General features: G+C 35.9%; 1 protein-coding gene across 1 annotated transcript in view; it reads left to right on the top strand.

Moving 5' to 3' along the window:
• Positions 1 to 7635: 7635 nt before the first annotated feature.
• Positions 7636 to 13443, top strand: part of LOC140244456 (deoxynucleoside triphosphate triphosphohydrolase SAMHD1-like) — an 80608-nt gene continuing 74800 nt past the window's right edge. The window contains exon 1 of the mRNA XM_072324095.1: positions 7636 to 7644. Within this exon, the coding sequence (XP_072180196.1) occupies positions 7636 to 7644 (9 nt within the window). The remainder of the gene's footprint in view (positions 7645 to 13443) is intronic.

The raw sequence follows: 13443 nt of genomic DNA, 5'->3' as shown, positions 1-13443 counted from the left end.
ATTTTGTTTTGGGTGATACACGCATTCCGACTGATTTGGGATCAATAATTCGAGTCCCTCGAGCTGAGATTCCGGAACTGCAAAGAGCAAATCATCATAATGACTAACAAAGTGACCGAGAATAATACATGCACCAGTTTCTGTTTCGTTGTTCTATACACAGAAAGTTGTTACGTTTTCCAATCCTCTGTAGGCACACAGTGATTTGCAGATCACCTTTGGCTGTAACGCCATGGTCGCGTGCAAAATGAATGCAGCTTATCTAACTTGTAATTTCCGAATAGGGGACTACCGTGCTTATACATATCAATCGGATGACAGACCCCGTCAAAGAGTAAATTGCGGATATCGTATATCATTGTCAAATCCACTTTTTGTTCTATACACAGTTTCACTGGACTCTTATGAACCACTTAAGCGTTGCCAAATCATGGAGTATAAGAATAATCTTATGTTATTTCCTTGAAAAGGCTGCATTTGTATGAGCGGGAACAGTTTGACATCATACATAACTAAATACATGTATTATACAAGGTTTCAGGACACTTTGAACCGTGCCCCCCCCCCAAGAAAACAACAACAACAACAACTACTACTACTACTACTGAAATGTTGTATACCCTAGGCCCATTAATGTATGATATTTGACCTTTGAATACATTGCCCACATTTTTCAACGACTAGGCATCTGGATGCAACGTAGGTATATATAAAATGAAAAATGTTTTAGGAAAATACATTTAACCACTTCAGAAATAACTACGGAACAAATACCATAATATTGACACGTTCCCTTCTTCCTAATGACGCGACAGAAAACTTTCCTCACACAATCATTCTGTCGTTATTCAAGTACAAGTCATTGGTGATTATATACCTAGTTCGATTAAAAGTACACATGGAGTCATTGCAAAAGTATCTAATGAAAAGTATGCTTCAGAACTACATCATTGTCATTTATTCTATAACGCTAATAATAGAGTTATTGTTCCTCTATATTGCCTAACAGGTTGTAGTACTCCTACGACGTTTGTTCAGCAAATAAGGCACAATTTGCGAATTTTACACGCTGTTGCCAAAGTCTCTAATCTTCTTTACCGCTATTCTCAGACATGAGGTATGCTGATGCTGTATGAATTAGAAACGAAAGCTTCACAAATATTCACCATCTAACAAGGTAAAAGCGAAGTGATGTCTTGCCCACATATCGAATTTGTGATTACATTGATTTTCAAATGTAAGCTCATTGACATTCACTTTTTGACTGTTGACGGAGTCGGACTTCCCCAATATCAACACTTGACAGCCATCTTTAGATGATCTGAGGAGTGAATTTGGTGGTCATATAGCTCAAAAGTGTTGAAAGTTATTAAAAGAACACCACAATACCATGTCGACAGTGCTTACCACACACACAAAAAGTGAAAATATAGCCCCCTCTACTTATTCATAACATTGATTTGATTTACTTTAATAATACTGGTTACAGAAAAGGAGATTACCCCCCCCCCCCCCTCAAAAAAAAAAAGGCTATTCAAGGCATTTGAAGATTCTTGCGGGGTAGATATGCTGCCTGTATATTAGTGACAATCCATCATGGAGTTTTCAAGAAAAAATCCAAACAACTGAGAAGACGTAGAACGCAAAAGGCAAGAATGAATGATCGCAATGGTCCACTTGAGTAACATATCTCGCGATTATAGATGGTATCAAAATTGCACTATAGTCTTATCAAATTTTCCGCAACCCACTAAACGGTGGCTACGTTAGTATAGTAACTGCTAAAACTGCGTTCATGTGTAATGATAAGCTTTAATGTAATATACTTCACGGATATCACATCCTGAAAATCAAGATGAATCAATAACCTGAAAATACATATATTACGGATTAATCCATTAATGAAACTTACATATTCTGTTGAGGAATCACTCTGTCCTTCAGAATTGCATATAAGTTTACGTGATCAGGAGAATGCGCGCAACTTCATATTGTATCTTTCTTGAATACCTGAAAAGGAAAATCAAGCGTCATGAGTTCAAGGCCACTGCTCATGCGTATGTAATAATTTTGCAGAAGAGCTGACTATTGTAAATGTGACTACATAACTCTCTCCATGGCAGCTTAATGTATAGTTCAATTCTTATGCACTGCCTTGCTGCATCAGGGTGTACTTAAGTCCACCACTAACACTACCTGACTACAGAGAATTATCCCAGCATAAAAATGTTTTGCCATTATAAGTTTAGTTAGTACACTGGTCTATTTATCCATAAGTTTATCAACAATTATTCATCAACTTTAATTCCTTTTATTCGTTATCAATCAAGTGTGGTATGGCACGACGCGATGTATTATCCTTGGGGATGTGTGTGTGTGGGGGGGGGGGAGGGGGCGTAAAGGTTATGTAAAGGATACACTTCCTATAGGACAATCCGATTCCACCTTTTCTTAACTATTTTTTTGTTGTTGTTGATCAGTAAATATAAAGAATTATTTGAAATTTATGATGATGTATGTGTTCACTGTATTGTGAGTATAAATTATGCTTGTATAATTGTGTATGTAGTGAAAATTGTATCATTTATAATGTGTACATGTAGGCCTACATGAATATATGTAAGTTTATGCATGTATGTAGATATTCCTATGTGCACGCCCATATACCAACAAAAAGAATTTCCTAAATGAACAATGAATGAATCTGAAATCTGAAATCGGAATGCCATGACGTCTTTAGCAAGACATTTTATCGTTAAAGCTGATCTAATTCCACAGAATGGTTACGAAACAAAACAAAATAAAACAGAAAAAGCACGCATAAAACTAGCCAATTTTAACAGAACTCTAAAATGAACATTTCAATATTACTGCCTACAAGCCTATTGCATTATAAGACAATGCTATACAACCAAAAGCATAACAGATACAAGACATTTGATGAAGGGTAATATCGAGAGTAAGGCCTTGGTCGAGAACATTGTGGATATTGCAAATCATGCTTTACGATGACGTTTTAACTCACCATTTTCCACGTAGTAAGAATCTGCGGGGTCTTGATATTATGAAGTGGAAGTCAGAGTTGCAGTAAGCCGCTACGAAAAGCCTCAGAAGAGCTGATCTGGCTGTGGAAATGGAATTTGCGCTGGATGCTCAGCTCAAACACGCATGCACGAGCTGTACAATGAGCCATCTGGGAGTCAACTTATGTGCACATAAGTTCGCACGACTCAAGAATTCATTGAATTCATAAATCATGTTCAAGAAAAGAATGAACATGCCCACACCAGGTGACCAAACGACTGGGTCCGTGAATTGACACTTAAGGAAACATCCATGTCATCCATCGAATGTATTCTATAGATTAATAGGCGTTAAAAAAACAACATTTTCCAGTTTTGATTCTTAATAATTCAGTAACTATATATCAGATAACACTGTCATTGATATGGGTGATAGTTGTATAGTGTACAATATTGTTGGAGGTGGTTTAAAACATAAATCAGCTTCATGAAATCCATGATCAATTTCACAGTTAGGTTACAAATTTTGCTCTATTTCCAACCCTCTGTACAAAACTTTCATTTTGCACAGTGGTCAATGGGTGTGTATGGGAGTATGTGGTTATTAAACACCCTGAAAATAGTGTTGAACAATGGCCAGGGTTTGAATGCTTTATTATCTATTCATGAGAAATTCCACTATCACAGCCAGTCTTTATTCATTCTAAAATGTAGTGTTTGCAAGCACATGGAAACATGTGCTTACATTTTTCATGTGCATGCATTTTGCCCTTAGGCTTTACCATGCATGCATCCGTGAAAAAAAAGGAAAAATCAGCCCTTAAATATTAATCGTGTAGTTTGCATCCTTATACTAGTATATCCGCGATTTTACTCTCTATATGATTTTATTCTCTCGTTTCATTTATTTTCACTTAATAAAACATGCATACATAAAATGTGACAATGGTATGACAAGTGTAAAATGACAATGTGACAAACAAACAAACAAACAAAGCAAACCAAACAGCAAAAGATATCAAGTGAAGGGGTGAGTGAGAAGGCAATTGGCCTTATTCAAAACTAATCCCGGAAAAGTGAATACATTGTATATACAGAGAAAAACATTGGCACACACACACACACACTCACACATACACACACATGCATATACACAGACAAAAACATGGACCAGCGCACATTAACAATACGCAAGATGTGATTTTCACAAACACACCCTATCTTGCTAGTCTCTTATAAATTCGTAAAATGATATTGGTAACTTCCAGAAAACCTTTCAAGTAAAATACGCTTGAAAGCTTTCATAAAACTTTGTACCGTTTTCTTACATTTCACATCAGAGTGGATGGAATTCCAGATTTGAGGGCCTTGAAAAAATATTGACTTTTTTTTTTTTTTGCTGTCCCGAGATCGAGTCGCAACGAAAATCTTCAGCGTGTAGCAGGGTTTGACTCCATCATCGCACAGTAAGCATGCAGGGAATGTTGTGACATATTCCATTTTGATTGGTCAATACCAGACGAGCAGTCAGGTATTCTTCATTAGCTTGGTCGCAGACCCTTTCATCAAAGACTTAACTTCATTTAAAAATGCCCCGATGAATGATTATGAATTATGGGAGAACATCAAGTTTTATGATGTCTTTAAAAAAAAAAAAAAACATGTACATAGTAGCACCACGACGGTATATGCAATATTGTATTCAAGTGTCGATCAACACCATATAGGTCTTTCTTTGAGACTAGTTATGGGCTCAATATTGCACCTTAGCAAGAATGAACCACAAACAGGAAGATATGTCTTTGTAATGGTAATTACTTTTCGACATCCCAACCAATAAGAGATAGGTTAGGTGAATGTTAAAGACACGGGGATACACGAATAGAAATTGCGCAAAAAAAATGAAATAAAACGAAGATTATTCTAATAAGTATGCCTGGGGAGTAATCTGATGTATCTATTGATAAAGAATTCTATTTGAAGATTCATATCAGTTTGCTTTGTCAGAATCATGAGGAAAAGTGATAAAATAAACCGGCTATCCAGGGTACAGTTTAAACACTTTCACATGAAACAGCTCTGATTAAGATTAACACTTTTGCACAATAATATTTCTGTTCAGAATTGACTTTTGCTTTATATGTTTTTATCTTAAAGTGTAGGATTTCATTTCATTTAATAGATAAACAAGCAAAATATAGCCAGAATTATGTTAACGTCCAAAATGAATCTTCAGATTGCTCAGCGAGACGGCGGCATCGAATCCCGATCAGCGAAGGCACAAATGCACCTGTAGAATTTTTTGTACAGCAATAGAAATTTGACGACTATTTGAATAATTACAGCCAGTTGGAACTTCATCTGTTAAGCCTCCTAGGTTATGTGTACAATGTGATTGGTCAATACCAGACAAGCAATCAGGTATTCTACGTTAGTTTTTTTTTTAGTAGACCCCTTTCATCATGGACTCAACTTAATTCGAAATTATACTCTCGATGAATGATTATAGAATATGAAAGATAATTAAGTTTCCTGATATCAAAAAATATATGTTCATGATATCAGCACAAGGATATGTAATATTGCATTTTAGTGTCGAGCAACACCATAGGAGGTCTTTGTTTTGAGACTAGTTTGGGGCGCAATATTGCACCGTCAATGACCGTGGCAAGATCGAACCCCAAATGAACCATATAAGAAGCAAAGTTCCACCATTTTCGCAAATCGTGTAATTTGCACCCATTTCCGCGACTTCGAACCCTTCTAGCTCCCTCATTGAACCTTTTTTTCTTAGTGTGTATGGTGCGCGCAAGAAACGATGGATTTACGAACCGACGCAGTGAGTTTGAAGACAGAAATATCGTAATTCTTTTGAATTCACACTAAAATTACACTATGGATAGAAAGAACAACTTCCACTCTCATCACCCTGTCAAAATTTTCACACACAAGACAGGAAAAGTCATTGAAAACGTTGTCTAAAACTTGTGAGATCTTTAAACGCGATTTTCTCAGAATTGCATTTTCGCTCAAAAACGAAATAGCGTCGGTTCGTGGTAACACCGACGAATTATCCCACCCGCCAACGTGACGCCTGTCACCTTCCACGTACCCCAACCGTTTGTGTGTGTGTGTGTGTGTGTGTGTGTGTGTGTGTGAAAAAAAGTATGTATACAGGGCCTAAGTACTGCAACGATCTCCCCGTAAAACTCGCAGGTTTTTTGTCGTTGTCGACCTTCAAATATAAATTAAGACAAAATTTATTGAATAATTACATTGCGTAAGTCCCATGAACTATACCGGTAAATCTAGTCAACTGGACTTACTTGTAATTGGGAGTAGCGACCTTTCACGTCCGCTCCGGGACGCTTCAGCAGGCCGACTGTTCTTTGGCGGCAACTGATTGTTGACCCGTGACAGGGTCAGGGAATTTCGGAAAGCGCCGAGGAATCTTCCGAACTGCCGGGTTGTATATAGGCTCCGGCTAGGTTGTGTTGCACGCCCCCTCCTCGGTTTAAGGATGGCTCCTCCCGTTTTACGTAGATAGACTCTTTGACTCCCCTCTCAAACCACCATGCCTCGCGATCTAAGATGATCACGGCCTTGTTGTCAAAGGTGTAGTGACTGCTGTTCAGGTGGGAATATACGGCAGAGTCTCCACATCCAGACAGGCTAGCTCGTCTGTGCTTGAACATACGTTTGGCTAAGGTCTGCTTTGTCTCTCCTATATACAGCTCTTCACCCTCGTCATCCTTGCATTGGATAGCATAGACCACGTTGTTTTGTTGGTTCTTCGGGGGCTTATCCTTAGGATGGACTAACTTCAGTCTTAATGTGTTAGTAGGTTTGAAAGAGACAGGAATATGATGCAAGCCTTACACGTTTATATACTTATTCAAGATTTCATGCGTGTTCACACAATAGGAGTGGATACAAAATGTATGCAAGTACAATTGTACATCATCTCATATAGCCAAGACAGAATATGTACGATAAGTATACATTGATAAGAAGCAGTTACAGAAACAGTATACAACTCTAAGAGAGCTACATTATTCAAGGTAACGAACACGCAAAGGAATTGCAACATAAGCTTAAAGCTTGAAAATCGTTGCAACCCCCGTGCACACAATCTAAATGCTTGAAAATATTTAAATGTTGAGTTGGGGGGGTATTTACAAAGAGAAGAACATGGGGGGGAGAAGATATGCATGTGTGGAGCCTATTTGTCCTGTGGGACATTGACAAGAGAGAACAAAAAAAAAGATTAAAGTGTCAAGTCATTATAAGCGAATTATACTGATTAAATTTCTCATAAATTCCATTCAAATGTCGATTTCAGGGGAAATATATGATCACAGCAAGATTAATAGTTAATAGTACCCAGGAGTTCAGCGTGAAGCTGATAATAGACTATGTTTGATCGACCTTTTGAAAGTAACTATTTTTTGTAAATTACGAACATGCTGAGGTAGCGCATTCCAGACATCAGGACCGCTATGTCTGATTGATTTATAGGCTAGTGCAGTACCAGGGTTCACTAAATGTATATCTGATGCTTGTCTCGTGGGATACGAGTGAACTGCACTGTTAAGTTGAAACATTGTCGAAAATGAGACAGGTAATAGGTCTTGCTTAGAACGAAACATGAAGAGGGCAGTCTGCAGGAAATGTATATCATCTACTTTTAAACATTTTGATTTCAAGAACAATGGGTCTGCATGTTCTAGGAAACCAGACCCTGTACATATACGAACAGCTTTCTTTTGCAGCAAAAGGATATTATCCGTCAAACTCTTTGACGTTGCCCACAGAATATTACAATAAGAAATATAAGGTAAGATAAGAGTATTATATAACATCAAAAGCACTTTGTCAGAAACAAAACATTTTACTTTATATAAAGCGATATGATTCACATGGTCACTCCAATTAAGTTTATCATTAATATATACGCCAAGGAACTTTGTACATGTTTTCCTTTCAATGCGGGTACCATCTAGATTGACATTAATTTCTTGAGCACCTGAGCATTTCCTCCCTTTAAAGTGAATGAAATTAGTCTTCTGCACATTAAGAGATAGTATGTTACTTCTGAACCATGATGTTAGCTTTGGTAATTCTGAATTAATAGTGAATTCAAGGGTTCGAATATCACGATGAGATAAGAAAACACTTATGCACAATGTGGTTGTCTGTTCATCACTATTTGTATTGAGAAGAATCTGTTATTACTCCGGATATTTCTGCCTTTTATTCTTGTTTTCTTTATTTTGGTCCTATGGTGCATCCGTGCTTCTCATCTGTATCTTACACTCTGTTAAGAATTTGGGACCTACGCTTAACAAGCTCGCTTTTAAGTAGGTTCCATCATATCATTTTAGCGTGTATATACATAGAGCCAAAACTACGTAGATTAACCGCCATGTTTTACATGTATATGTTTACATTAATTACTTCCGGATATTATTCAACTTTCAACTTTATTTTTGAACTTTTTCTCATTTCCATTAAATGAATAGGAAAAATTATATACAATGCATAAGCAAAACAAATTTGTAGTAATTACAAAAACGTACATTAACAAAATACATGTGATGATGAGTAACAACATAATTGCATTTATTAGGTATATACATATATATATTACACGGATGGGAATGGAAATGGAGGGTCCCACTAAAAAGCCAAGCTTGTACGATATAGAACCCTCAGAAATACATAAGACAACTTATATAAGAGAAATAATGACTTCAAGAAACTACAAATATGTGAAACAAAATCAAAGAACCAATGTCAACTGACATGAAATGAAATAACAGGAAGGAACGGAAAAAAAGGAAACAAGAAAAAGAAAATGAAACTGCAACACACGCCATCGTGGACACAAGCAAACTGAATTCCAGGATGTAGGAGTAATAAGACGCACCCTGGAATGATATTGCAAATTAAGAATTTGGTACATATACCAGAAAAATACAAAAGAGCGGACATATTAAAAGGAAAGAATAGACAAAATGATACATTGTTCAATAACAGTAACATTTGAGGAGAATTTACATTCGACAGATTATTTACCTTAATAATAGAAAATATATAGTTGATATGTAATTGATTAATGCATATATAATATATAAAAGAAGAAAGATGATGACTTTATTGAGTTAATGAAACATACCTTATCAGGTAGTATGTTATAAGATTTCAATGAAAATAATTTCAATTTGTTTTTGAAAGAATTCAAAGTTCGTGCTGTTACAATATCATTAGGAAGTGAGTTCCAATACTTTGGCCCATTAAATGAAGATGTTTTGAGCCAGCAGAGTTCTGAAAAGGGGCAAATGAAATTCATTCGCACACCTTGTTGGATAATTGTGAACGGACTGATTTCTTGGAAACATTGTTTCAAATATATTTGGATTTTTTAATCATAATTAAACATAAATTGTCCTAAAATATACAAATACAAATCCTTAATTTTCAGCATTTTGTTTTCAAAAGATAACGGGTCAGTATGAGACAGAAATGCAGTATGACATATAATACGGAGTGACTTCTTTTGTAATAAAAGCAATTTATCTAAGAGTGTTTGATATGTATTTCCCCACGCAAGAATACCATAATTTAAGTATGGCAATATGAGAGATGAATATAATGTAATCAGGTACGACACAGGAAGACGAAATTTAATCTTGTTAATCATACCAATATTTCGTGAAATATACTATACAGCGTGTGCCAGAAAAAACGAAACCGGGTTTCCATGCAACTTTTTATTATTGAAATCATACATTTCCTTTATGAGATATACATCAATGGAAAGATAAACTTTTCTTCTTTCATTTGATGTACAACTTAATGTTCATTGCATGACTGAGTTAGAACAATGAAAAGTGGTGCTACCAAATTATCATTTGCACGCGCAAATGGTGACTTTAAGTTAATTTTTCAGACTTTTGACGTTACGTTTTCGAAAAACAAAGTTCATAACCCAAATATTCATATTTTCTTCTTTCATATGAGACCTTACGCGTCAAATATTGATAACGCATGCTTGAGAAAAATTTGTATGAAAGCATGCTTTATTTCTACCAATTCTACGGATAGTCGAAGAAAAGCATTCAGCTCTCCGACTTTATAGCATTAGACAATGGGCTCATCTGCACAATTGAATTCACACAAAACAACCGCAGTGCTACAGTGAATGTTGTTCAGGGGGGGGGGGGGTATTTACAGAGAATGCTGTATGAGACGGACAGGCCTTTGTAGTCATTTATTTAGAATAAGCTATGAGACATAACCAATAATTGAAGACTAATATCGTGAGTATTCTCAGGCTGCACGCAGTCCAATGGCTACGGGAAATCAACATTACAACAATGATACACATTTTGATGATTTTTATACCTCAAACTTATTTCACTGTTTTTATTCCTCTCTACATTTCCCTCACGCGTGGTTAGTCCTTCATCACTGACAGGGTTTTGAAGTTTTTGAAGGGGGAGGCGAAGCAGAAAGAGAGGGTACATCACTTTATTTATCACTGAACTTGCGCTTCTAACATTTAAAAGTATGTGCAAGTGCAGGGCAGAAAGTCGTCTTTTTTTGAGGGGGGGGGGGGCTGGGTAGGTTTTTTCGGTCCGTTACTCCCACCCCACCTTCCCAAATATTCCGCTGATAAACACCCTTTGCTCTGTAGTTAGCTGCATGGTCAGGCAAGCTCATGATTACGTGCTAATTTACGACCCTATTCACAACCGAGTCGTCTGTAACATTCCCTTTTACCCCCTCCCTTCATGTTTGTGTAAATTCATTGAAGCATGAAGGTCATTGTTATCTGCCAAGTCGGGCAGAAGTCGGGAAAGCTAAATGCTCCTTTTTTTACTATCTATCTATTTGGGTAAAATGTAAGGATATTTTCAAATTAAGTTTTCTCGAGCAGGCGTTGATCATTTAATAGCATCACTGTCTATTGTTCTAACTCAGTCATGCATGAATAATGAACAACGTGTTGTGTATCAAGTGAAAGAAGAGAAGTGTAGCTTTCAATCCATGTACATATCTCATAAAGCAAATAATGATTGTGATCGCAGAGAACTGCAATGAAACTCGATTTCGTTTTTTTTTTTTTCTGGGACACGCTGTACATATATTATCAATATGAAATTTCCATGAAACCTTATTGTCAACTGTTATTCCCAGAAATTTAATATGGGAGACATTTTCCGGTGGAGTCCCATCAAAAACAATGTCAACAGGTAGTGTCTCTATACAGGGTGTTTCAAAAAAAGTTGCACTTCAAAATTTTTTTTCTAAATTACATTTCAAAATATTTGGAAGATTTTTTTCATATTTAGGGATTCCCAATAGTCTCATCTGTCAAGTGCAATCAACAACACATTTTTTTTTTGGTGCAATCAACAAAACAATTTTTTTTTCACGCTTGGCCGAACACTGACGCTCTTTGTCCAGAGTGTGAAAATGACTTGCGCCAAATTGAAAGAAAATGGAAAATTCAGCCAGCATTTAATTCAAACAAATTGCCCTTTAGCTCACGGTTTTGATTATGTTATGATAGTTTAGGAATATTCTGGCGGTTTTCTGTCACATTTCAAATGATTCCATTTCTTTATGGAAGGTTGATTAACAACATCAACATCTTTTAAGTACAGTTATCACAAATCATGCACAGACATATCAAAACCACATACCAGTCACTCGGTCAAGAAGAAAAGTACAAAATTAATGCATCCTCAGATCATTCAATCAATGCAATCAATACAGTCAATCAATCAATCAAGCAAGCAAGCAATCAATCAAGCAAGAATCAATCATTGTTTTAATGAATCAATCAATTATTCATTCATTCATTCATTTATTCATTTAATCAGTCAGTCACAATTGTATGCATGTTTAAAGTGACAAATCGACAAAGGGAATTTCACCTCCCCCTCCCCCGGGAGGACGGGAAGGTGATATTTCCTATGTGGATCTGTCACTACAATTGTGACTGATTGATTGATTGAATTGCCAGAAAATTCCTAAACTATCATAACATAATCAAACCGTGAGCAAAAAAGCAATTTGTTTAAATGAGAACACTTATTTGTACTGCTGGCTGAATTTTTCACCTTCTTTCAATTTGGCGCAAGTCATTTTTTACACTCTGGACAAAGAGCGTCACTGTTCCGCCAAGCGTGAACAAAAATTTGTTTTGTTGATTGCACTTGATAGATTAGACTATTGGGCATCCATAAATATGGAAAAAAAAAACTTCCAAATATTTTGAAATGTGATCTAGACAATTTTTTTAAAGTGTAACGTTTGTTTTTTTTGATACGCCCTGTAGAGTTGCTAAAAAATGTATTTTGTTTTCAGAAGACTAAGAGATAATTCATTTGCCTTTATCCATTGGGCGACATTTTCTATTCAGAGTTTATTGTATTTACAAGAGTAAGATGACTGTTGTGCGAAAAAAAAAAATAAATTTGAGTCATCCGCGAAGATAATAAAGGAAAGAACATCTGATTACCTACAAAAATCATATATATATAAACGAGAAACAAAAGCGGACCTAATAAACTTCCCTCCGGAACCCCACATTTGATAAATAACATTTGTGAATAACAACCATTTAAAGAGACATATTGCTTCCTGTTCATGAGGTAGCTCCTGAACCCCTCCAAGGCCTTCCCACGCGCTCCGTAATGATGTAATTCATCAAGTAAAAATAATGGTGTCGAAGACCTCGACGAAGTCCGGGAACCAACCTATTGGATGTGAAGATATGTCAATAGCATGTGCCACTTTTTCTACAAAACTTGATAATGCATGTGTAGTGCTATGTTTTTTCCTTTAAATCCGAACTGAGAATTTGAAAATATATTATTGAATTTTAAAAAATAGTTCTTTTATAAACATTTTTTCAAGAATTTTGGTCAATGTACATAACAAAGAAATCGGTCGGTAATCATTGACATCTAATTTGTCGCCTTTTTTAAACAAGGGGATGACTTTTACTATTTTCATACTTTCGGGGGCAATACCATTAAAAAGAGATAAATTGAGCTAAAGGATCCGCAATTGAAGATATTACCCCCTTCAAGAGAAAATTACTGATGTCATCGTGTTCAGCACTTTTTTCGAACTAAACTCAGAAATAGTGATTACCTCCTGCTTATATGTTGGAATAAGGAACATTGAACTAGATTTGATGGACCTAAAAATTCAGAAAAAATTGTTTCGTTGAAGGAGGAATATTGCTTGCAAGATTTTATCCGATTGAAGAAAAATAATCATTCAAAATGTTACAAATTTGATGAGTATCTTCAATGACTTTATCATCAAATCTAATTTTGGTAATATTACATTTGTCATTTGATATATTCATTGTTTGCTTTAAAACTTTCCATCTGTTTTG

The sequence above is a fragment of the Diadema setosum genome, chromosome 21, assembly GCF_964275005.1.
Source record: "Diadema setosum chromosome 21, eeDiaSeto1, whole genome shotgun sequence".
Classification (NCBI taxonomy): domain Eukaryota; kingdom Metazoa; phylum Echinodermata; class Echinoidea; order Diadematoida; family Diadematidae; genus Diadema; species Diadema setosum.
This window is presented reverse-complemented; position numbering and strand designations above follow the sequence as displayed.